This window comes from Trachurus trachurus (genome assembly GCF_905171665.1).
Source record: "Trachurus trachurus genome assembly, chromosome: 6".
Lineage (NCBI taxonomy): Eukaryota > Metazoa > Chordata > Actinopteri > Carangiformes > Carangidae > Trachurus > Trachurus trachurus.
In genome coordinates, this window is record NC_139897.1 from 20,740,360 (window position 1) to 20,766,662 (window position 26,303).

The window sequence follows — 26,303 nt, forward strand, 5'->3', positions numbered from 1 at the left end:
ATTCATTTTCAGCTTTAAATACCAGTTATACTGTCTGCTCCTCTGAAGATCCTGCTTTGTGTGATTACTTTTAGACGAGTACCTGGATTAAACGCTTTTATCTACCTCCATGATGAGATTCTCATCAGGGTTTCCCACAGAATGAGCGTCTATATGTGGTTGTAAACAATATCATACATAAGGTTCTCTACGAATATTTTCATTGACAACGATCATCTGACAGATAAATAACTGAACAATATGGACAGCTCCATTACTTCATGTTGTGTCAATAAATAACAACCCGGTCCCAGTGACAGTTAATTGCTATTAGTCAGTGGACTACTGGGCTCGGTCGCCAATGTCAAATAACATAAACCCCAGAGAGATGAACAAAACAAAACATAGTAGATCATCCTCCACCAAATTTGGTGCAAACCTGTTTGCTACTTTTTGCCCAATCCTTCTGTTTAACAGATGCAAATGGGTAAAAACTAAGCATTCTTGGCATAGGTAAAGGTATAGAAAATCAATACTGCTGTCAGTGTCGATACTGTCGTGGGATACCACAAATAAATCAATATATATGGGAAAAACTGTGCTTGTCTGTGTTTAGTGTAGCAGTCCCTAAAGTGTCTTCCCATCTGGTTCAGGGCCCAGCACGCCAGTCCACCTGGCTTTATTTCACCAACACGCCATGGCAGCCTGGTTGAACAGGACTGGACCCTGCAGGCCTTTAGCTCCCATCCATCTGCCTGTCGTTAACATTATACAGAGAGAGAGGGCAGAGACAGCTTTAGGTGGGGAGGGAGAAGGAGAGGTGGATGGCCATGGGTGCTTACAGAAGTGGATTTTACATCTGGGTTTCAACATCGAACAGAGAGAGCCTGGAGATCTGTTGAAGACTTACTGTGCAGATTGTGCTGGTGGCGGCTTCCCTGGCACAAGTGTGTGCCATGTGTTGCCACAGGCACGGGTCCAACCTAATATTTTTCGCATTACTATCTATACAGTCTTTCCTGAACCCCTTCTTTTATTCATTATGTAGTCTGTGCGTGGCCTCGTCCCATGGTCTGTGTTGATGATTCAGAGAAAGATCTTCTGTTGTGTTGGCACATTAATGTATAAACAACAGAACAGAGACAGGAATGTAAATGATTGAGTGTACGTGTATTGTTTGAAAAGCTTCTAACAAAATGTGTGCAGACATTAGAAGGTAAACTAGATCAAACAGCAGATCCCTGGTTACCACGAAACTGAACATTAAAAACCAACACAGCTTACAGTGAGTCATGCTCACTGGAAATTAGCGATGTGGTAGGCACATCTTTTACCAATCTAATTGCTTGGATGAAACTACTTCTTTTTCTATAATGTTTACCATATGGTATGCTTTTATCAAAGAAGCATTAAAATGACTGATACTCCCTCTGTAATTAAGTTTGGCAGCAGGCCCTTGTTGGATTATCAGCATACACAAAATATGTCAGAAAATGTACTGTAGATACTCTGCTATTTCTGGCATGTGATTCCCCCCCTCCATCTGTAATTGAAAGCTTGTGCTCTGTTAAAATCTGATCGGCCGCTTCGTAATTACCTTTGATGGTATTTATCCTGTCTTGTATCCAGCCTCCAGAAGAGGCACAGACAACCCCCCTATTCCCAAACTCTAGATCTGAAGCAGATGGCGGGGCCGGGCACCCTCCTGTATCGTCCCTCCCCAGGCCTCAGCTGCTATTTCAGGTGCTGCTGATCAACCACTCTACATGTGGAAATGCAGCCCTGGGACTGATGTGGTACAGCATGTCCCAGATAGCTGCTGGTGGAGACTGTAATCAACTCGGAGAAAACTGTAGAAACTCTCAGAGTTTATAATCTTTTCTGGTGCACGCATAGAGAAATACATGGATGCACTCACTCAGCTGACGTGACGGACGCCTTTTGCACAGATTGATTCGTAGCGTGGTTAATTGAGAGCAGCAGGGGGAGAACATATCGTTGAGTTCATGAGAACGAAAAAAAAAAAAAACGTATCTCTCTGGCCCTCTGACAGTGGGCGAGTTGTTTTTACTGAAGCCCAGTTTCTCTCTCTGTAGGTCAACGTTGTGGGTCAGTACCCATCCCGCTTACACGGCAGTTTCTTTGACAATAGAACAGGCCTATCTGGCAAATCAGAAGCCATTCTGAACTGCAACTTTGGACATATTTGTCGCCGTGAATGGGGTTATGGGAAGTATGTGATGTGGCCTTCAAAGGAGCAATTGGATAACATCCAGTGCAGAAACAAAGGGGCTTTGGTCCCAAACTGATCACCACAAAGACCAAACAGTGCTCTTTCTTTGTTTATATTGACATCATTCTGGGACACATTGACTGGATGTCCATCAGTCAGCTGGATTTGTTGCTGACAGCTTTATAGATGCTGTTTTAATTCTGCAAGCCGCCGTGCACACGTGGCAGTGTGAACCTGAATATAGATATAAAAGCCCGTAGAGCTTCGTGGGTTGGACTGTTTGCCTGCGGAGTGGACACGTAGAGAAAGAAATGGAGGGACGCACTTTTTATTTTTCCAGGTTCGTTGTCGTTTCCTCCTGTAGCGTCATTTCTCAACACGGTGCACAGGTGCTCTCATCTCCCCTCCGTTCCCCAGTTTGAAAGGGATCACAGAGGGCTTTGATGTCCCCCTCCACACGCTACACACACTCCCCACACCCAAATCCCTCAGCATAAAAGTCCCTACACGTGTTTACCATACAGATGACCTCAGAACGACAGGAATGCACCATGTAATAGCAGAGCAACACTGCCCATGACAATAATATGGATCCCGTTTGAGGAAAAACTTGGGTCACTTTTTTTTTAAAGTACGGTGCAAGGTCACACATGCCAATCTGTGTTGGTCGTGTTAGTTTTATAAGAAACCAGTCAGACAGCTGATGTTGCCTGCAGCGGGGGATTTAGATCAAGCATCAGTATGATCAAAGGGAGCTGTTTAGCTGTCCTCAAACACTGAAGTAATTTAGTTATTCATTTCAAGTATTTGCCTTTGGGATGAAGTAACTTCCTCTCATTCTTTTATGTTATTGTCAGATCATCAGAAGCCGCATGTGAATATTTATGTTTATATGTGAGTATTCAAGGACACCTGAATGTCCAATAAATGGCAAAAATGTATTTTCCGTAGCTCACTTTTGGTGGGTGAACCATGTATTGTCGCTATCACCACTCAGGTCTAAAGCGTGCCTCTCAAGGATACACCTAAGTGAACATGTACAGGTGTTGTTTAACATGCAGGTGGATGTGGATTACAGTTACGAAAAGTGTTCCTCTTCAGTTGAAAACATCGGCTTATTGTTTTAAGGAAGGGAAGGTCAAAATAAGAAAAAAAAACCTGCCTTGCTGTGGTCATGACCCTGGTTTGATTTTGTTTCACTGCTCAATTTTTTCTGAACCAAAACAAAAGTTTGCAAAGTGCATCCTAGTTTTTGGAAAGTGCCAGACCTGTAATTTCCTCTGACAGGTGGTTTCCCTCTAGCATTAATTCCCTCATACTTCAACGTGGTGCTGCAGCTTCAATGGCCGGTGTTTGACTATGAAAGTGAATGATTTAATGAGTTTCCGTGTGCAGTCATGAACGTAATTGTGTTAAATGATCCAGTACGCGCCTTTGTGTCAGTGCCATGGAAGCTTTGTTTTAATCCCCAGATCCTCTGGAGATGGAAACAATTGCAAGTTTTTTTTTTAACTCATGCATCAAAAAGGCCGAGCGGACTTAAATACAGTCACATTTTAACCCATCTCCGTCTTGATGCTCATTGGTGGTCTGAGGTCTCCTAGTTTGTCTGGGGCCTGCCATTCTCGAGGTTGAAGTTTTGAGTTCTTCTCTGCAATCAAGGTACTGCTCTGTTGTCCACACTGATGATGATATCCATGGGCCTCTTTGGTGGAGAGTTAAACTGCTGTGATAAGCTTTCATTCAGATTTAGTATTGCACAAACGTCTCCCTTGTGTCCCATCCGTCTCGTAAGTAGTTTATATCCTTATGAGTGCCAGAAATACGGAGCCGGAGCTTGAAAATAAAAAAATCAACAGCTTTCACCAGACCTGATGTAAATCTCTAATTTATCAAGATTGTGGGGCGATTTAATGCTGATGGATGGAGCCGAGCCTTCTGGTAATTTGATTACTTCATTAAGAATACGTGTCCATGCTCATACGCACTCATACACACAAGTGTAGCCCTGGCTTCTCTTAGACTGGAAGCTTTCTAATTGAGTCAGCAGTTGATCGGCCATTAAAGCAGCTCGACGGGCCGAACTATTAATGGTCTCCCTCAAAGGCTCTCAGGGATATTTTGGCTTTTTTATTTTGCAAAGGCATGTGATGCTGTCTAATTGTCTTGTCAGATACTCTCTACTCTACTACTCTACTCCAAAATAATCTTTATTTCAGTCCACTACACTTCCACATTGCTCATTTAGCAGCAGCAGCAGGTTGGTTGTGTGGAACCACTCATGTGCTCTCTCTGTTTTCTTTCCCTCAGCTCTGTGTTACTTTTATCTCCACTTCATGTGATGTTGACGACAATGAGAGATTCTCATGGGGATAAACAGATACAGATTTTTCTTTAGGGTGGTCAGAGTGAGCGCTAATGCCACAAAATGGACTCTTAAAACAATTATTACGGCAACTACACACAAATTTTAATTTTTAATGTTGCCATGACTTGAAGTAAATTTCAGAGACTGCCCAATGAGCACATTTTGTAAAAGTGTGAACTGCAATGCAAACAGCCAATGTCTTGTATGTCTTAAAATCTCCGGCTGAACCCTCCTGTCAGTGACTGACACTCAACAGGACAATTTTTAAAATGTGACTCTAACCGATGACCTACATTTAAATCAGCCTTAAGTAGCAAATACAGCGGACAAGTGAAGAAAACAAAATGATAAGATTTATCAACAGTTTACATCAAACCTGAATTGCAGATGATAATATTATGTTTAAGTATTTTCTTATTTGGTGAACATTTGAATACTTTAATTGAATACAGGTGTCATAGAAACCCTTTTCACACATTTGTATATGTTTAATTTACATTCAAGGCACTTGTTCTTGTGCTGGATTTAACTTTTAAAAAAAACATATTAATGGCTAGGAGAGCCATGTTTAACTAGAATATATATTAACATAAATATTCAAATAAATGCTTTGATTTGTGCAAGGCAATGCTGTGGTCACCACAAATAAGGTAAACAAAAAAGAAACAACTAATTTGAAATGCTTCCAATTGAAGAGACCTAAGAGCGCTGCATGTTTCATAAGCAAGATCATGGTAGCTGATGGGGCAGCTGGGATCAGACTGAAACTGATTTATTATTAATTAGGTCTACAGTATACGGGATCTCTGTGTCACAGAGTGCAAAATCTACTTTTTCCTCTTACATAAATGGGTTTAATAGCAGAGAGCCTAGAGATGTCTTCAACCCACGCTGCCTCATGTCAGAGAATAATTCATACGCTGTTGAACATTATGTTGTGTGAGGGATGCTGAACTTCTTGTGGTCCCTCAATGAACCTGTACCAGTGACTGTGCTGCATTCGATGGCAAAACCCTGTCCCAGTCGTCTATATGTTAAATGAGTGATACATAATGCAATTTAAAAAATTAGGGTGAATGATATATATAGACTAGTCTTCATCTTATCCGTCGCATGTATTTCAGAGCAGTTTTAATCAGGCTTTAAGCTGCTCCCGAAGGACAGCCACGCTGACTGTTAAGTACTTGGTCTTTATAGATTGGTGTTTGTATTATCATTAACTCCTCAGCTATCAGTGGGGGAAATGTGATGCCTGTTAAACTTTGCTGCAAAAGCAAAACATCTTTGTCGTGTTTAGCTCAGTGTTATTTTCAGTATGTTGTCGGCGCGCCAAGAAACGGGCAGTAAGACTTTACAAGACGTTACCTTTACAATGGCACCCAGTTCAGTGAGTTGTGCACAATTTGTGAGGGCATGTAGCAGCTTTTAGTGTTTTCTGCCTTTTAATATGAGGGATCACTCTGTGCCTCTCTCTATTGGTGTCCGTGTGGCTCTAAATCACCTCATTAATCTGTTTCCTCTGCTGAAGATGTCTGGCCCTGGCTGCCGCCCATTAGGAGAAATCCATTATACACAGCCCTAGCCAGACAGGACACACAGAGGAAACAATTTCTGTGTGCCAGTGTGTGCCTGTGTATGTGTGTAAATGTAAATGAGGGGAAAATACCTCAAAGGGTAATTCACCTGCATACACAACTTGTTTAAACGAGACCCTCCATCGTTGCTCTGCTTCCTGAAGTGACTCGGGTTTTCAGTCACAGGCGCTGATGAGGCTGTGTGTGTGTGTGTGCGCAAGTGTGTGCCCTTTGCTCTGTGCTGTAACTCTGGATTTGATGGGAATCAGGTTCCATCCATCTTGGAGTTATTTTCAGCTTTAATGAAACACCTGAGACCAATGTTGCCAACCTCACATCTCCACCAGCACCCAGAGGAGCCACAACTAGGGGATAATAAGCAGCATTTGACCGTTCTGTTGTACCAATTTGTACGTGTGCTTCACTGTAACTGCTCACGTTGCAAATTCTTAACCCTATTTATGTGATTCATCAATTTATTCTGAGTGATAGACGAGGAATTTTGATGAATATAATGAGGGTAATGCCTGTGTGTTGGACAAATTATAGTATGATGATCAAACTTGACTTATGTCGGGTTAGGGTACCCTGTTAAAGCTGCTTTCTTGACGCAATGTATCTGTAAAGTTAGAGAATCCATACTTCAAACATGGTACCTTTTTCCACATGACACGATGTATAATAAACCTAATTTTCACCTATAAACTTCGGGCTTTATCCTGATCTGTTTTGTTTTTGTGTTTTCCCTCCCGCAGAGATCCGGGCCCAGTTAGTGGAGCAGCAGAAATGTCTGGACCAGCAGACGGAGATGAGGGTCCAGCTGCTGCAGGACCTCCAGGACTTCTTCAGGAAGAAGGCTGAGATCGAGATGGAGTACTCCAGGAACCTGGAGAAGCTGGCCGAGCGCTTCATGGCGAAGACTCGCAGCACCAAGGACCACCAGCAGTACAAGTGAGGAGTCACACTGTCTCAGTGTTTGTCTGTGCCCAGGTTTTTCATGGGTTGATTTATGATCCTGAGAATAGTCTTTTGACAGTTAGAGTGATTAATGCTGGCTGAAATGATTTCTCAAAAAATGATAATTGATTGTGGCAGCCAATATCGAAGTAAAAATAATAAATAGGACTTTTGTACTGATGGGTTATATTAATTATTGTTTCATATTCAAGATCAGTCAAAGAAAGACAGATACGTTTTGAAAGTTTATTGTCAATTATTCTTACATCTTTATTGTAAATATTAGGTCCTCTGAACTTCCGACTACTCTTTCCCTTAGTCCTTGTCTTGTGTACCTCTTAACTACTAATTAACTATGATTAACTACTAGCTCTCTATAATGCCTTTGTTTCAAATTTATGACACTTAATACTTCCACACGTATGGGTTTTAGCCCTTTTACTTCACACTAAGGTAGCTGGGGCGCTCTTTGATTATGAGCTCATTATGAGCCACAGTAGAGAACTGTATTGTACAGTGGTGTACAGCGCCGTGGAGTTTTGCTGGGGAGACTTGAGCGATAACTTTTTTTATGATATACACTGTGTGGTATGCAGTCCAATGAAACTTGCACAAAGGCATGAAGCAGTTTGACTTGGAGCCTTTTTCAAGATCTTGACACAGTTAAATGTGCCGTAGATTTTGGCCTTATTATACTGTAGGAGTCTGCTCATGGAAAAAGCAGACATTTGCATATTGTTTGAACTTGCGGTGGGAACAAAAATAAAACCTATGTTTGTCCTCGCCGTCTGCAAATAGCCCCTGCTCTCTGTCTGAAGCTGCAATGGGTCTAGCAGCTGTGTGTGCCCATGTGTGTGTGTGTGACTGGTGAGGGGACTCTGGTATGGCGCTCTGTGGTTTTCATCGCGTGATGTACAGTCTGGTCACTTCATTCAGAGGATAAACATTTGGCAAGTGCCTAGGAGCATATTTCTTAAGCAAATACAAGACGTCTGAATAACATTAAATCCCTCCTGTGGGTTTTAAACTGTGTGGCCGATATTTTTGTGTGCACATAAACAACAGACGTACAGTGGAGCTTCTGTGCTCGCCATATTCTCTGGGTTGTTTTCATTGGACAGGCTCGAGCGTGGTGTGAAAAAGTGCGTTTGCTGCATCTCTAGCCTTAAGCCAGTTTTTCACAGAGCAGGTCAGTCGAGTGGAGCAGCACAATGCTGTCGTAGCATTTAAATGAATAGCATTTTTTTGGTAATTAGTCAAGACAGGCTGGAATCAAAAGGGGGGACACTGTTATGGTTGTCATCGGTTACTGGTGTTCAGACATGTTGACAAGATGCAGTTCATTCAGTTTTAAAGCTGTTCATTTACAGTACAGGTTAAATGTTCAGTTTGTTTTGAAGTCTGGAGTGTGTCCAGTTTTCCTATAGACGGCTACATGCCGTCTCGCAATACATACAAAGTATGTGTGTCAGCTGCCGTGAAGAATCTTTACCCAATAGAGTGAAACACAGGTGCAGGCTGATGCGTTCCCTCTGTAGTCCAACTCTTCTCCATCCAGATCATGTTGCTATTAAAACTACAAAGGCATTATCCCACACTGGCATCCCACCAAACTGCAAATATTGCCCTTGCCTTTTCAGTGAAGTATTCAGGTCTTTAATTTACTTTCCTTATAAATAAAAATACCCAAGTTCAGGTAAGAAAACAGTACATGTAAGTACAAGTACACTTATATTAGTATCAAAAATAGTTTAAATATTTTAGTCATAGTACTGATCTGGTGCCTGTGATGTCATGAAACTATATAGTAGCATAAAAAGGTTAGCTGTAAGTTCAGTGCTTGAGTAAATGTACTTTCTTTCTTTACTTTTTGCCATTGATTCCTATGTATCACCAGCTTGGAGGTATTATTGCTGGTGATGAAACTCAGGTCTCTGCTTGTGGCATTACCAGTATCTTATTCTTATCACACATATACAGGTCTAAAACTGCCTCTCTCTCTCAGGCTTCAGGCTTGGGATAAAGCTGTGACACAGTCGGAGTTGAGTCCGTCATCCTCTTCAGGAGTGAAATGAAGTTTGTGTTTGTCAGAAAGCACAGACTCTGTGCCACCTGTGGGAGTGCTGCGCCAACTCGCTGCTGGAGAGGAATCCATCTTGCTCGAGGGGAAGTGCCCTGTGTGCTGCTGCTCTTCTCTGTCTGAATCTGACAAAGCCGGTGCAAGACAGCAGTGGAAGATGGTTGACAGTGAATGGATATTTTTAAACACACATTCGCATTAGGATTCAGCCAACAACACTTGTCTTTCATACCACATTTTGCCACTTTTTTAAATATTTTCCAACTGAGGTATACATTTTACTTTTAAACTGATAATAGCAAGTTTTTCAGGATTATAAAAACACGTATTTGGGCTCCTGCAAAGAGAGATGTGAGAGATAAGGGAGTGCATCACAACACGTTGAACACAGAAATGTCTTTTTGCCACTTTCAGAGGTCATAGCTGTTTGCATGTTTCTGATGAAAGTGTTGCATTTCCCCCCTGCATTACCTCCAGAGGTAAATGCAAAACACGGTAAAGTGATAATAAAGTCAGGTTAGGTATTCTACAGAAGACACGCTGCTCAACAAAATGTGAGGTGCTGGTTAAAGCTGCATGTCTCTGTGAACTTTGTTTCCTGTCTTTAGTATCTTCTCTGTCCCTTCCTGTGAGAAAACAAAACAACAGTGTCCTGCCCACAGTGGCAGTCTGTGGGAGGGCCATTCAGGCCTTGTCCATTTGATTCTCAGTGGCTGTTTGCAGAACACACATACACAGACACACACACACACACACACACACACACACACACACACACACACACACACACACAAATGAACAAATATGGGCAAACGTTCTTCCTCTCTCCTTCTTTTTCTTAAACACACACACATGCACACGCACACTGCCATATACTGTATTATGCAAAGTTTGTTCAAGGAGGGACATGGAGACGGTGAGCAGAGGAATTATTGAATTATTTATTGTTGCCAAAGCCTCAGCTGGGATCATCTTAAATCTTAAATAGGCTGCTTTTATCCAGAATTAAGTTTCTGGTGAAAGGACTTCCTCTCTCTCTGTCTGGGAGGATAAAAAGGTGTAGGACACGCTGCACCTGCACACACTCTGCATATTGCCAGACATTACTGTCAGCAGTGCATTGAGTTTGAATGGTAAATGGGAGGAAATGATTGAAAGCATTTGTGTATCGACTTGAATTCAAGTATTAGCGGGCGTTGGCACTCTGTTGCATGCTTTTAAATCTAAAACTTTGACTTTGTGTCATAGGACTGGTTCTGTTAGGACTTGTTGTGATCACCATGTCTTGGCAGCGGCCGCACGGCTGCGTTACAGGTGAACGTCGGTCACTGTGCTGCAGCTACACAGGCAGCCAGCACAGTTCATTAATGAAAGACGTTATCAGCAAAGGCTCTGGAGGACTTTGCCATTTTGCCTCTGCTGCTGATAAGGGCTCCTGTTTCAATACCCTGCATACTCAAGAGGTAATTATCCTTCATTGTCAACATCCTGCCACCGTATGAGAGTGCAAGTTTGTTGACAATGACCCAGCGACTTCTGCATTCAGAAAGACATGAATGGACAGAATAATCACACATGCACGCATTGATACGAAGCAGTAAGTTGCTAATGAGTTGTCTGTTTTCATTCATTCCCCCTCTCTGCCTCTTGTGGACATTAGCCTCTCCCCTTCCTACCTGAGTTTGAGCCCCTTGGGGGCCCATCTATCTGTCTGTGAGTCTGTCTGACCCAGTTCCTGCCCCGGCTGCGGGGGGAAATGATGACATTGAGAGATTTTCCTGCCATTATGTGGGGTAAGCAACTCCCAGAGGTCGTTTTGTCGTCACGGCCTGTGTCAGTCCCCTCCTTCCTTCTCATTCCCTGCTGATTTCACCATGGGTTTCCACTTTGATTTAGTAGGTCAGCCCATTCACAAACATAGAAGGTGCTTAAGGAACTATTGATGTGCCCGTGGGACCTCTTAGGCCCATCTGTGATCTCACCCAGAGTTTCTCCAGACACGAGTTTTATAATTTTTTGCCAACTCTTAAATCAGTTTTACTTTTATCCCCTGACCGTCTAAAATATGAATTCTGGGTCATTCATAGATTTCACGTGAAAGAGTGATGCTGCCTTTGTTTATTGTGTGACATCGTGAGCTTTTATAGGACGTGTTTATCAGTTTATCAGTTTATCAGTTTAGTTCTGATGTGGAATTAGGTCAAAACTTTTCATAGTGAATCCAGCTCTGTGTTATACAGTGAGGAGGGTCAGATAATTCAAGTCCTGACTGAAACCTCTCTGACTGATCCTGGTCATTTGCCGCTGCCACTTCTGCAGAGACTCATCGTGTGCTCTGTCCAGCTCCACGTCAGCTGCCACCTGGACTTTATGCAACTGCACATGCAAAAAGTGAGCATGAATAAATAAACACACATGGCATACACACATGCTCTCTTCACATAGATCCAGCACCATAGAATGAAAGTATTGCTGATGCATAATGCAAAAAGGATTTATGGTAATTGCTCTTTGACAGAGCGTGTGTGTGATGCTGTCCAGCAGTCCTGCTGCTGCAGCTCTGAGGCCGCTTCACTTATTTTCTACTTCTTCTCGCTTTTGCTTCCCTCGCACGTGTCCTGCAGCCCAGGCATGTAGCAGCAGTACATCACTCAGCTTTTAGCTAAATCAGTTTTTTTTCATTCACCGTCCGCCTGGTGTCTTTGAAAAATGACTCTCGGATGTTTTCCATGTCAGTGTGCTTGGCCCTGGCTTTATCAAATGTAGTTTGCTTCCTGTTTTTGCAGAGCCTCGGGGAACATTGCGTCTGGTTTGAATATTTGTATCAGTTATTCATTTGGAGAAATGCTTCGTTTGTGCTCTCGGCGGCAGATGTGGTGCCAGTGCTGAGGGTTAGTTCAGGGCTGGGTCACTCGCAGAGCGCAGGGTTTCACCTGTTGTGTTGACAAGTGCTGCCTGTGTATGCAAACTCACTTTGTGACAGGAGAGCAGAGGCTAGTTTCCATATGGTTCCTGCAAGACTTGACCCCAGACCCAACCTTAAAATCGCTCCCAAACACAAGCTCATGTGCAGACACACACACACACACACACACACACACACACACACACACACACACACACACACACACACACACACACACACAGACACACGCTGACATTGTGTGCTGCTTTTTAGCAAGCAGGAGGAATGTCATAGATTAACCCAGAGGAAGTCAGCCTGCAGGCCAGTGTTAATACAGGGCCCCAGCCTGCTCTGGCCTGGACAATGTCCTACAGTTAGCTTGGAAGCAGCCGGCACACAGCACAGGAAACAGCTCTCAGGCTTCTCTACTTTTTTCTTTTTTTCTTACTCTTAAGCTCTGTTGCACTCAGATCTCTATCTTTCTCGTTCACTCTTAACATCTCTTCCCTTTCCTTGTCTGTCTTCTGCTGTCACAGTTCATACATAATTCTACTTTTCGATTCCACAATACATCCAGCTTCATTCCACTAAGTGTATTTAAAGCCTGTGGCTGTTTCTTGGTTATAGGAAGTCAGCTTGGCTCAGAGCGCTGTGAGAGCAATGCCCCAGAAATGTCAGCGATACAAAGTATTTCCAACTTAATTGTGTAGTACACGTAATGTATGGGGAGTGTTTTAGACCTAGAACCAGCTGTATATGGGACATGTAACACCAAGGGAAGCCTATGACGCATCCCTCTTCAATTTTAGTAACAGGGCCCTGCACTGGAAGCGTTTGTAGACATCCTGCATGTCGAGGAAGTGTCACGATATCCTTGTGAAAATGACAAATATTGTCTAAAGGAATTAGGGCCGAGACCTTGTCACGAATATAAACAAAGCAAAGTGTTTATACGCTGTGAAGATAACCATGGAAGCACACAGGTGTTGGTCTGCTAGCTCATCTCTCTGGTGTGCTGCAGAACTACGAGGAACAGAACTATAACGTTTTTAGGGGATTTAAAGAGGTGGGATATGTGGGATTTTTAGCTTAACTATGCTACATTTTCGCCTTAATTAAACAGCTTCAGAGTAATTGTGATGGTTTAATAAATTACTTGGAACTTGTTAGAGGGAGAATGGAGGCTCTCTGCCTTTATAGCGTCTCTTGGCTGAAAAACAACTTTGCTAGATCAGCGCCACTGCCCTCGTGTCCCAGCTCTCGTCTCTGCGGCACAGCGACACAAACACGCCCCGTAACCCGTAATCTCTTGTTTATGACAGATAAGACTACACGAATATAATACACGTCGTAACATCATATATGATATATAACGTTATGTACTGCTCTATTGATTGATTTTTTGCCGGCTTCCTTATAAACAAATGCACATAGCCACGAGGAGGATTAGCAAAACAGTGGAAAAGCAGCCAGACTTACATTGTCACATGTCGAAACTGAAACACCAAAAATGTTAATTTTCCATCTTTGACAACTGACTGTTCTCTCTGGTTGTTTTAGGAAAGACCAGAACCTGCTGTCTCCTGTCAACTGCTGGTATCTGCTGCTGAACCAGGTGAGGAGGGAGAGTAAGGACCACGCCACGCTGAGTGACATCTACCTCAACAACGTCATCATGAGGTTCATGCAGATCAGCGAGGACTCCACGCGGCTACTCAAGAAGGTGAGGAGGGCGGGGAGCACGTTAGCCACACGACCACACTTAACCTGAATACGACTGATAATCTCACAGTAAATTGCTCAGCAGCTCCTTGAGTCATTTTCCAATATAGTAGTCAATAATAGAGGTGCTTTGTGGTTGGAGAGAGAAAAAAAAGAGGCTTATATAGGCGATTTAAGGTTGAGAAGAGAATCCAAAAGGAACTGAACATACTGGAAAGAAATCAGGCATTTAATTAGAATAGCTGACGACAGCATATTTGCACAGGAAGCCATGGGAAATGTTGGATATTAACATACAGGGTGCAGGAAGGAAGACGCTTTGGGCTTCATTAGACATTGCTATGTGTAACTCCTCACAAGCCTCACACAAACTCACTTTAATCTCTAGTTGCCAAGACATATGACTTTTGTTCTCATTCCTCAAGTTGTTTTTTTCCCCCACTACTCCAACCTCGCTCACTCTTGCCTCAGTTGTTTTGTACTGTACTGGTGTTTGACCTCTACTAGAGGAGGTCGGATGTGTCCTTCTTTGATCAACAAAACAGAAGTTGAAACTCACCACTAACGCAGTCCAGATTTTTCATAGCGGTCGGGTCGGGCAGCAGTGTCTCCACTCGCCTCATGTTATATAAACGGTCTTTCACTTTCAATTAACCCATTCATTTGGCAATGAAGTATATTTAGTTGCATGATGTGCAGGACACATACAGTATATATTCAGCTTTCCGTTTGATGGCTTGAAGCCGTGCTCGGCTCCTGTGGTTTTAGTTTTGTGAATCGGGGAACCTTCGGTCACCACAGTTTCTGATCAGTATGCCTCAACTCTCCCATCTGAACTGTGGCTTCATGACCGAAGCCCGGCCCCTGCTTGCCTTTCCCACCGCAAAGACGACTACTCCCTAACAGATTATGAGCTCCTATGCTGCAGGAGTCACATGAACTCACCACAGGCCTAAATTACAAAGTGGCTTTTCTTCAGAGGAGTGCCTTTGTGTCAGTTTAGCCAGTGCGACTTTTTCTCTCTCTTTTTCTGCTTCTCTTCTCCTTCTTGCCTTCTTACCCAGATTCATATTTGTTTTAAAAGAAACATCTTTTGATAGTGGTGGTTTCATCTGATTGTATGAGGGGGGGCGGCGGGGTGTGGTGTTTAAATACTCACACAAATCCCCAAATACACAAACAGGAAGCTGCAGCAGCCACTTCCTTTTGATAGTGCCTTGGTTCTACTAATGAGGCCAAATGTGAAACAGATTCATTTTTCAGATGTTACTTGTGTTGCTGACTCAACACATTAGACAATGACTGTAATGAAACCACATCTAATGCAGATTTACATGTTCAGTTGAACTTTCTACAGTCCTGTACAGCCACAATACTCCTATAATCCTCCACCTGCATCATTATTATTGTGGAATCTGTCATATCCAAACCACACTGCGTAATAGTCGTCCCTCTTTAAAAGTTTGCAACGCAGTTTCTCAGTGGATCCAGGTGACACTGCGCAGACAAATGGCAGCTTGGTGGGAGGTCCTGGTTCATAGGAGACCTGAGACACCGCTCGCCCTCTAATTAAAGCCTCTCCGAGCCTTTGATCTCAGCAGAGCTTCAGTAACGAGGCACAAACAACAGAGAAGTCCCCCTCTATGTTACATGGGCTCCCCCTCGCAGCTCGGAGGAGACAGCTGTACCGTTGTCATCCTTCCAGCACATCAAAGACCTGTGTTTTTATTTCCTTGTATGTTCTGGTCTCGTACTGTGAGGTGGGACAGCAGAGGAGGACCCCGGAGTAGCCCCGGTGCCTTCGTCAACATCCTCCAGTTGACCTGTTTGCTGTTTGACATGTGTATTTATTTATTCAGTGTTGCATTGTGGTCCCTTAAAGCGACTTTCCTCCTTCTTTCTTTCTTTCTTTCTTTCTTTCTTTCTTTCTTTCTTTGAATACAAGAATCCAAGTAGTGGACCTCTCTCTCTTCACTTATGCTTGGATAGATCTTATCATGTTTCATTATTCATACAACCAGCTCTTTGTTTTACTCTGCCGTGTTTTATTTATGGAAGTCACGTTCTGTGGCTGCAGCTACCAGGTGGATTTCCCAAAGCTTCGTTCAGCTCCGAACTTTTCCACAGGCCACAAGCATGAGCTGGGATGGAGTTCGTTTCACAATGGGCCCTTTTCACAGAGGACACTTTGACATGTCACAGTAGGAAAAGCACATGTGTAAATAATAAAACGAATGTTCGCTTGATTCTGCGTGGCCGCGTCACTTTCAGGCTGCGGGCGTCGTCCACTCTGGCTCGCTGTCACGTTGTCACAGTGTCGTGTCTCACTGGGGCAGATGAACAGAGCAGAGCTGCTGTTAGTGTTATTAATAACATCTGTGCTTTTACTACTGTGACGCTCCATGGTGTCTGCCGCGAAAAAGAGGTGTAGAGAAGATGATACAGTGGATCTTAAAGGAATAATTCAACATTTTGAAAATACATTTGTCACCTTATTTATGAAAGGGAGATGAGTTGGTCAGTATCAGTCTCGTGTTTGCGTGTTAAGCACTAAGTTGAAGTCAGGATGTGTGTAGCCTAGTTTATTAGGAAGGAAGGGAGGGCTAGCCCTGTAAAAACTGAACGTCTCTCTGAACACCTCCATCTTTTTTTGTTGTCTTTCTGTATCCATGCTAACCATGTCCTGACTCCAGCTCTGTACTTTTGATCTCCCGCTCATCAATTAAACTGTAGTTCCTAAAATGTTCAACTATTCTTTTGACATTTAAATAGAGGGGTTGCCTATCCATGTCATTTGGTCAAAGCTCATTTTTTATATCCAATATGTATTGCAGTGAGAAAGACGCTCAGATAAACACTGAGCACCACACACACACAGGCCCCAGGGGTGCACAACTGCCATTTCTATACTATGATTAATGTCAGTGGCAATATGAAACCCACCGCTCCCTAAACCAGCCAGACTTGGTTTCTCCTCTCCAGGATTGTTTCATCTTTCTAATGTGGTTGGAATACAGATGGTTATGAGCTTAAAAGGGGAAACCCATTTGTAGGATCCTTTTAATGAATTAGACCAAAAATTGGAAACCCCCCAACTTGGATTCCTTTAAAATGAAAGGGGGTATGCTGTGCTGTGTGCAAATTAAATCACTCACATCAGTTACACAACACAGCATTTTGGTAAACAACCGTTATCGCTGGTAATTTGAGGTGTATGTGTGTTACATTTAGTGACAGTTTGAAAAGCGAGATGATTTCAACGTTCTTTTAAAGCCATTATGTTAGGTGTATAGCTGCTCTGGTGAAAGCACTTTAAACATGTCTTGAATGTAATGACTATTTACTTTCATCTCTGTCTTTACCTCTAACACACACACACACACACACACACACACTTGGGTTGCTCATGTGATCCCTTAGAAGGCTTTTCATTGAGCTCTGGACCACTTCCCAGCCTTCTCAATGGGGAAGAGCTGACAAGTGTTAGACCTGACAGACAGTCAGAGGTTCTGTCCTCTGGACTGACAGTTGCTAATGGATTTTCCCACAGGAGGAGGCCTGCGTCTCCACCGTCTTGATGATATGCAAAAAATTCACAATTAATAGACAGTTTATTTATGATATCGTCCTGCCATTTTTTTTGGTGCGATATAATGGATATAAAGGTTTACTATAAACTCAAGGACCAGATTGTGCCTATAATTTAGCAGCAGAAACCCCGAGACCTTTCCCTAGCTCCCTTATCTGTACTCCATTCTTAAACATGCCTGAGGTTGCCACTTGCCAAGTTTGTGGCTTCTGAAACTCTGGTTATCCAGGCTTACCGACTCTTTGTGCTCTGATTAGGTAAGAGCCTCAGACCAGGGAACTGTCTGACCAGGTGGTTGTTATAAAGATGTTGCTGATCGGCCAGGGCGCCCAGCAGGATACTCTAATTTCAGCACCAGCCTGGCATCCAGTGACTGAGAGTCTAATCCTCTTTGCTATCTGCGTACATGCTCGGACATCGTGCAGATTTACCTGTGAGTGAAAACTGCAGTGAGAGTGTGTCTTTTACACTCAGATTTTCACAACGTTGCTTCTGTCCTGGTCTGTTGCACGTTCACAGTTCAGCAGAGTTCCCCTAGAGCTGAAAATTGGTGTGATTTTGGTGAACATACTTGTGAACTCACCTGGATCAGTGAGGTGTGTGTGTGACCACAATAGAGCTCATTACCTGTTGCCAACACCTACATGAGGCCTTGCGCGTGTAAGGCAACAAGAGTCTGTGTGACTCATCTATCTAACGTCAAGTCAGGAAATCACGTACATTGTGGTTTCGTGTTGGTGTATTTTCTCGAAGCAGACAATGTAAGAAACATTTTACAGTTGGTGATTACTCAGCTTTAGTGGTATTTGGTTTACTTCAGCTCTGTGTTTGCACTGGATCCTAACAAGAAAGAGATTGATTTTGATCCAGGAAGCATCATAAATCTTGTGCATATTTTATGAATCTAACACTCTTCAATAATCTGCTTTTTGAACGGACTTTCCTTTATATTTTTTCTCCAGATATCATCCATTTAGCTCTTTGTTGTGTGCACAAACATCTCTTAAATGTAGTAATATCACGCACGAACAAATTATATGTATAATCAGTGTTTTTTTTAAATCCAGTGTATGTGTTTTGGAGGTGACAAATGCATTTTCGTCATTTCATTTATTTATTTTTTTATTTAAACCCATGCTCACTAGCTTGCAGTCTTCTTCTCACCTTTGTTGGCACATGACTACATTGTTTATCACCCCCATCAGGGTGAAAAGCTTGAAACCAGTGACAAGTGCATGTAACATAATGGTGCCTTCCTGCTCACACATGTGAATATTGAATAATACAGATACAAAAAGAACCCATGTATGAAAGAACCTGCTTGCATAGTGTTTCTACAGGACATAAACCACCACAGGGTAATAAAGACAGATTGCACTTGTAGATCTAACTTTAGTTTATTTTGACTTTGAGGGCCCTTTAAAAAATCCACAGTGCACTCCACTTCTTGATCAGAAGTAAACCACCACTCCATCTTACTGCACTCGGTGGTTTGATGCCCTCTCACAGCCTTTTGCTGCGAGCGGCTCCCAGAATGAGATTTGTCTGAGGATAATTGGGTTAGAGAAAGACCTGGAGTACAGGCCAACACCGTAACATCATCCAGGTTGCAGTGCGTGGTATCGACTGCAGAAGAGAGATCAAAAAATTCATTGTCCTGACTCATAATCTTGTAAAAATACACTATATGAGTCAGTGTGAAGGAAATATGGGCGCTTCACAGTTAAATGAATAGTGAAAGCCAGACTAAATCCATCGCAGAATCAGTGTTAAACTGTATCCCACAACCGTGAGATGCATTAATGTGGGCGTGTGTGTGATTGTGTTACCGAGTCAGCCTTGTGGCACGGCTGATTGAGTTAACATATTTGGGAAAAAATCTTTCACATTCAGCCATGGAAGCCCAGATAATGTGTTAAGCATGTGGACGGTGAAACTTGAGCTGCGTTCGACGATTTGTGTGGAAAAGCCGTCGTGATGCTGATACCGCTCCACAGAAACCCTGTGTTTGACCCAGGATGATAAATGCAGCGCTCTGTTTTGTGCTTGTACCAGTCAAACCAGGCCGAGCTCATTGTCCAACATCTGCTCGCTGTCTACATTCATATGAAACCTTATACACAGTAAACAGTGTGCATTTGATAAAAGTGGTCACTGCAATGTTTATAATGGAGCTTAAACATGGCCGACCGGCAAAATGGTGTGTTTGGTTTGACAGGCGCATTAACTATAATTTTTGCTTGGGAGAAATCTTTATCCATCTTTTATTGCATCAAATTTGTGATTGACTTTACTGGTCTCAATGTCTTTCCTTCTGTATTTCTTTTTCAGAGCAAGGAAATAGCCTTTCAACTCCAGGAAGACTTAATGAAGGTCCTAAACGAGCTTTACACAGTAAGTAGTAATGACTCCTTCTTTTTTTCTTTTCTTTTTTTTTAAACTGATGCACTTAAGGACATTAGTCTGTGCTGTGGTTGAGACTGGTTTATAGCACTAAGCTAACAAAATACTCTTTGTAACAGCTTGGCATCTTTAACCCTGTTGCTCAGAGACTATACTATATTAAACATTTAAAAAAAACAGACCCAAACTGATTTGAAACCATAGGAAATTATTTATTTTGCTGAACAAAAACATGAAACGTAATTTCCCCTTTTACCCCTCATGGATTGAATATTCAAACTGTGAATTATCAGCATTCTCTCTGTTTTTGATGACTCTTATTACCTGTGTTTTCTTCCTTTTCAAAACAAACTCTTGAAAAGCCACACCAGGGGGTTGGAGCCAAATGGCAGTGATGTTGCCGTGTCTATTTTCTTGATTTTGGCCTTGCCATTATTTAATTGTTGACACTAGACACAGGCAGACCATGTGGGGAGGGATCGTATAAGATTGCACCTAGGAAAGGCTTTTCTCCTGCAGTCTTTGATCATATTATACTGTACGTGCCTGAGACCACTCGCCCACAGAGATGCCTGCTGTATATATTTTTAGAAGCACTAAATGTAAACATAACCGTTGCTGCAGACCTTTTCAACCCAGGGGTTAAACTTCCTCATTTCACCGTGTCACCAGCCCATCAAACTTGTGCATCGCTGAACAAGCTGAACATCTTCTTGTGGCTTTGAACCTGCTGGAGCGAGCTGCCTAGATCATGAATCAATAGCTAATTTCACTACCTTAGTTTCCCCCCAACACAAGTCGCACAGATGTTATCAGGCAATTACATGCACTGAGACGGGACGGCTGAACAAGGCAGTGTGTCATTCCCCACTTATATTCAACATCATTGTCTTGGTCTCCTTATTGATCGTCATGACGACCTGGGATGTACACAGATGGCGATATACAAGCCGAGGCAGTTGACGTTCGTCCCCCAAGAGATGGAGTGAAACGCAGCTCACTTTGCTTCCAGAGTCTCCTGTTACTCACTGTGAAGGACCACAGTGGCTACACTTCCAGTCCATGGCTGTGCTGCTCCAAACACAACAACGTGTTACTCCAAACTCAATGAGTGTGTCACACTCACCACAATCCACACTCCAGATTTGACCTGGTTTAGCCCCTGTGGGAGGACACACACACAAATATAATATTCGCACACACTGTGCAGCTATTGCATCAGACAGCCACAGTCCCGATGTCGACCTCTGCCAATGAAATAACAGGTCTGCTCCATCTCTAAATATGTCCCCTCTAAAAGAAGCACCAAAGTAAACACACCAGCAACAGGCTCCAGACCAGTAAGTGAGGAGTACAGGGCCCAAGGTCAGTCACCCATCTCTAAACTGGTTCCAGTTAGGGCAAACCCCACCAAAGGGAAAGCGCTCCAGACAAACCAGCCTTCGCTCTGTTGTTCCACTCGCACATAAATAACTCAGTCTGGGTTAAAGATGTTTAGGTTTTGAGAAGGGTGAGTCTCTATTTCTGCTGAAACTGAGGTTTTGTGTTGACAAGTGTGTTGCATACACAGGTTGTGGAGCTGTAATTTGCAGGAGTTGGTTCATTCCAGGTTAAACCACTGGAGCTCTGCGCTGCTGCTTTTGCATTTAAATGGATCTTCTGTTACTTGATACTCTGGACAGTACGACTCATTTAGATTTACAAATTTATGAATGAAAAATGTTTGATTAATAGTAATTATGACAAGAGATTCATAGAACTTTTAAGGATTCAATGCCATTAAAGCAATTCTTGTTTTTTTTATGTTGGACACTTTTTACATCGGCAAGAAAAAAGGAAAAGGAAAATAAAAACATTTTCGATCATCCTCTCAGTCGCCAATAGAGGATCGGGTTGCCTATCAGCACAAGCCTAGTCACATAGGCAGTTACTGTTATTAATCAGTTAACCAGCATCAGTGATCGGTTATAAAATATGTGCATCCCTGTTTTCAATAAAAAGATTATAAATTGACATGCCTTGATATAATTCTTATATAGCCTGCATACCATTTATCATTTTAAGCTCAATAAAAACACAATTTTTCAGTAAATTGAAAACCTGCTGGTCACGTTGTCTGGTGCCATTTTTTTTCTAGCAGAAACCCTTGACTCCATGTTAGTGTTACAGACTTCCCAGCTGACGTCATCCTTACTCTGAACCCGTCTGAATAAGACGTTTACATCCTCTCTGCCCTTGAACGACTCATTGTTTGTGTTTTTGTGGTTTACCTGCTACTTAACGATTTAGTCACTGCTTAAATGGATCCAGTGAGTACACATGAGTAACGCTGGCAGGCCAACCTCTTCCTCCAATGATGACTCAGACCATAGGAAGTAGTGCTAATCAACAGGTCACTGTCAAGGTCGTGCTTCTTTTTTTTTGGTACTAATTTACTGCAGAGCAATGACACCAAGGGCTGAAGGGTTCAACTTATTTTCCATTACAGCCTCCAGGAAAAGAAATATTAACATTTAATTCTTGCCTGCATGCTGCATGTTGAATAGAAATAAATATCAAATGTTGGTCCTCATTTTTCAGAAGTCTTTCACAGGACATGGGCCCATTGTAGCTATATTTATTCTCACAAAAGGTGCAGCTTTAATGTCATCTGAATAAAATGTCTTTAAATTGTCTCTGTGTCCATTTACTTGTATTGACTTAATAGAGAAGAGCTGAATTGCCAATCGAGCCCTAAAAAGGAGCAGTCAACTTCTTTCTTCAGAGCCGAGAGCAGACACATCTGCTTCCTGAGTCTTTTTTTCTCTTTTTTCAGACCAGTGAAGGCAGAACTTCAGATTTAGCTGCAGTGACTTGTGGTCGATGTGGTCGTATGAGCGCCTCACATAAAAAGGCTGTAGAGAATCTGTCCTTGGTTTGTGGTTTAGAGAGAGACTAGCAGCCTGCTACGAATGAAGTTGAATCGATTTGTGATGAATGAGCGGGTCAGAGGATGGGAAGCCTTAGTTGTGGGTTAGAAAAGGTCAGTCTCAGCTGTGAAGATGGATTATTGTCACCTTCGACCTCCACAGGAACTCACCTGAGACTCAACATTTCTAAACTAAGGCTGCATGGTTTTAAGGAGATCGTCCTGTAAATGAACTAAATGTAAGGGGCTTATATCAGCTTATTGTCACTTTTTCTATGTGTGTCCAGGTGATGAAGACCTACCACATGTACCACTCTGAGAGCATCAGCGCCGAGAGCAAGCTGAAGGAGGCCGAGAAGCAGGAGGAGAAGCAGATCGGCAGGGGCGATCCCGTCTTCAGCATCCGAATGGAGGACAGGAATCCGAGGCGAAGCTCTGTGAAGAAGATCGAGAAGATGAAAGAAAAGGTAGAACGCCGCAGGTTCACGGTCCTCCACTGTTTGTAACGGTCGTATTTAGACTTGACATCTCCTCTTTCCCATTCGGCATATTTGTGTTATTCTGTTCAGGATTTCAGGCATTCTGACCCGAGTAGAGGAAAACTCACAGTGAGGCCAAACGACCAGGCTTTGTCTTCTTCAAACAGGCCTGTTTTCAGTTAAATCCCTGTGACAAACGATTAAAGTCCAAGGGGAATGGAATTTCTTTTTTACGCTCTTCCTGGAATACATTTGGGAAGTGTTAAAGTATGGATGAATTGAAAGCGTGTGAGTCAGGGCCCATTGGTCAGTGGATGGTGACTAACCAACGGCCTCTTGTTTGTCTGAGACAGAGGAAGTGTCGGGTAAAGAGACAGATGGTTCAGACTGAGGTGTCCTAGTTGAATTAAAGGACACGGACTGTTTTTAATTGAGGCCTTTTCTTTTTCTGTCTTTGTTCCTTTTTTTCTTGCTATTTATAACAGAATTAAAGTTATTTCTCCTCTAATGTGTACTGAAGCTGTTGTTGTGCCACTAACGCGGCGCGGTGACGTGCAGTGCGTGCAGAGACATAAAAGCACAATCACTTGTCAAAAAAAGGCAATTTTCAGCTCATTAAATTCATCCTTCTCTCGCCCGCTCTGTTGTTGCCTGCTTCTTATGCCTTCCTCTAATTCTCTCATCAGCGTCAAGCCAAGTACTCTGAGAATAAGCTGAAGTCGATCAAAGCGCGGAACGAGTACCTGCTGACACTGGAAGCGACAAACTCCTCCGTGTTCAAATACTACATCCACGACCTGTCGGACTTAATTGATGTAAGTATAAAACCACACGCCTCTGTCAGCTCCGCTCTGAGATGACTTCATCCTCAGTTCAGGCTTGTTTGTCTCCAGTGAGACTGGGGAAAGTTTCTTGCTGAAGATTACCTCACATAAACTGAACATACACTTTTGCAGTCATCTTTCTTTGGGCTGCCTTTTTTATCCCCCCTCTCCACCTAAGGTAGATTTAGTTGTTTCTTTTTTGCTCCTCATGACTAGCCAGATGTGTTTTTCAGAGACCTTTTAATTTAAAATCATAAATGAGAGGACAGACTGATGACTTGAGCAGATGGGCTTAACATATAAATGATGGTGGGTGGTGGAAATTACAGTGCAGGACGGAATTAAAAACTGTTCTCTACTTTCCTTCTCTGTGACATTATTGAAATCCCAGATATGTATATATATTATATTCAGTTTTCCTGTGTTTGTCTGACACCACATCACTTTTTGGAAATCTCTCTACATCTCAAACCATCTGAGTGGGAGTGGCTCTGACCCTGAAACCTACTTTTTTTTGTCATTTATAGCGTTAGGTCATCACTCCATTCACCACCAGGTCTCTCCACTCCACTTTCAAGCTGATTGCTTTGTTTGACTTTTCTTTTTGCTACCGTACCAATAAACATGACTTATTTATAGTGTGGTTCACCTGGGTTGGTTTTATTTGTGTTTTTTTTAGAGAAATACTCAATGCACCATTTTCTGTAGTGTTTCTAAGGAAACGGGGATGAGGCCGAGTTTTTAGTGAGCGTTTTAGGGTTTTATATTCCAGACAGGGCTGAAGCAGAGGAGAAATGCAACGTCTTTTCAGCAGCATGCTGTGCGCTGAAATTACCCCTCTTCCCACTTTGCTCACACGCTTTCACATCTCACCAGGGTGTGTGTGTGCGCGACTATGTTCGGATGCACTCTGCGTGAGCTGTATGTTCAATCCTCACACACGTTTAGTTGCTTATGAAGGAGACTTTGAAAACAAAGTGTACAAGCCGGCTGTTAGGGGGATCATGTTTGCCTCTTACTCAGGCCATGTCGGATTTCTGAGTGTGAGCCAACTGAGCGAGTGTGTGTTTTCTCTGTATTTGTGGGTGCCTGGGGCGTGTGTGTCTTCCCAGGAGAGACCTCGGAGATGGTTCTAGTTATTAAAAATCAGCATTTCGATCCTGGAGGTAACATTCAGGTTGTGAAACACAGAGGCAGCACTGTGAGCTCACAAAGTGTTGGACTGTTTTACTGAAGAAATGTCTCTTATTCAAAGATTAATCTGCAGTTTCTCACCTACATATTCACATGTATTTTATTTTTTTCAACTGCTGTCTCTTTAAGGGTTAAAACAATTAGTTGATTAATCAATTAATTGTGACTCAATCAAGGGAAAATGTACTACTACTCTTAGTAGTGTTTTAAAGGGAAAATATATATATAGTTAACCACTGAACACTTTGTAGATTTAGCTTTTTCATGTGACCATTTGCTGTAGGAAATTGCAATTTGCACTAATCAAACAACACTTGCTGGATGCAGCTCTAGTCTAATATTAGTTTGTGTGTTAGGAGACCTGTGGGATCATTCCTGTGTTTTTCTTTTTGACGGTGGGGCAAACCTTTTGTTTACACATATTCTGCCTCTGGGAGCTGTGCAACAGCGATGTGAGACTGTCTTCAGTTTTCCTACTTGCTGTTAGAGAGTCCTGGGTGTTGGACTCATGGGAAAACATTTTAGATTTCAAGTTTTTCTTCTAGATAAGTTCATTAAATGATAGCCGCCCACTCATCTTCCCAAATCTCTGTCATCTGTAAGTCGTATCTGACGTTGACCCTCCTTCTTTCCATCCAGTGCTGCGATCTGGGATATCATGCCAGTCTGAATCGAGCCCTGCGGACCTACCTGTCTGCTGAATACAACCTCGAGACATCGCGCCACGAGGGTCTTGACATCATTGAAAATGCCGTGGACAGTCTGGACCCACGTAGTGACCGGCAGAGGTTCATGGAGATGTACCCCACGGCCTTCTGCCCACCGGCCAAATTTGAGTTCCAGTCTCACATGGGAGACGAGGTATGAAAACTGTCCGTTTTTAACTGGTTTAGAACCAAATGAGTTGATTGCTAAATTGGAAAAGTGCTATATTTAGATCTAAATCATATGTGTTGCATTACAAACACACAAAGAAACATGTGAGCGAATTTGGAGGAGATTAGAAAAGTCTCAGACTTAATGAGGTGTGATTCTCAGTGGCCTAAGTGCAGCGTTTAACTGTCAGATTAGGTTTTATGGGACACTAA

At 42.7% G+C, this 26,303-nt stretch overlaps 1 protein-coding gene across 5 annotated transcripts in view; it reads left to right on the forward strand.

Moving 5' to 3' along the window:
• The window catches only part of srgap1a (SLIT-ROBO Rho GTPase activating protein 1a), a 78,150-nt gene that overhangs the window by 20,965 nt on the left and 30,882 nt on the right, over positions 1-26,303 (forward strand). For all 5 annotated transcript variants that reach the window (XM_083973823.1, XM_083973826.1, XM_083973827.1 and 2 more), the window contains exons 2-7: positions 6,910-7,105; positions 13,657-13,819; positions 19,739-19,801; positions 23,006-23,185; positions 23,884-24,012; positions 25,855-26,076. In XM_083973823.1, the coding sequence (XP_083829949.1) occupies positions 6,910-7,105; positions 13,657-13,819; positions 19,739-19,801; positions 23,006-23,185; positions 23,884-24,012; positions 25,855-26,076 (953 nt within the window). The remainder of the gene's footprint in view (positions 1-6,909; positions 7,106-13,656; positions 13,820-19,738; positions 19,802-23,005; positions 23,186-23,883; positions 24,013-25,854; positions 26,077-26,303) is intronic.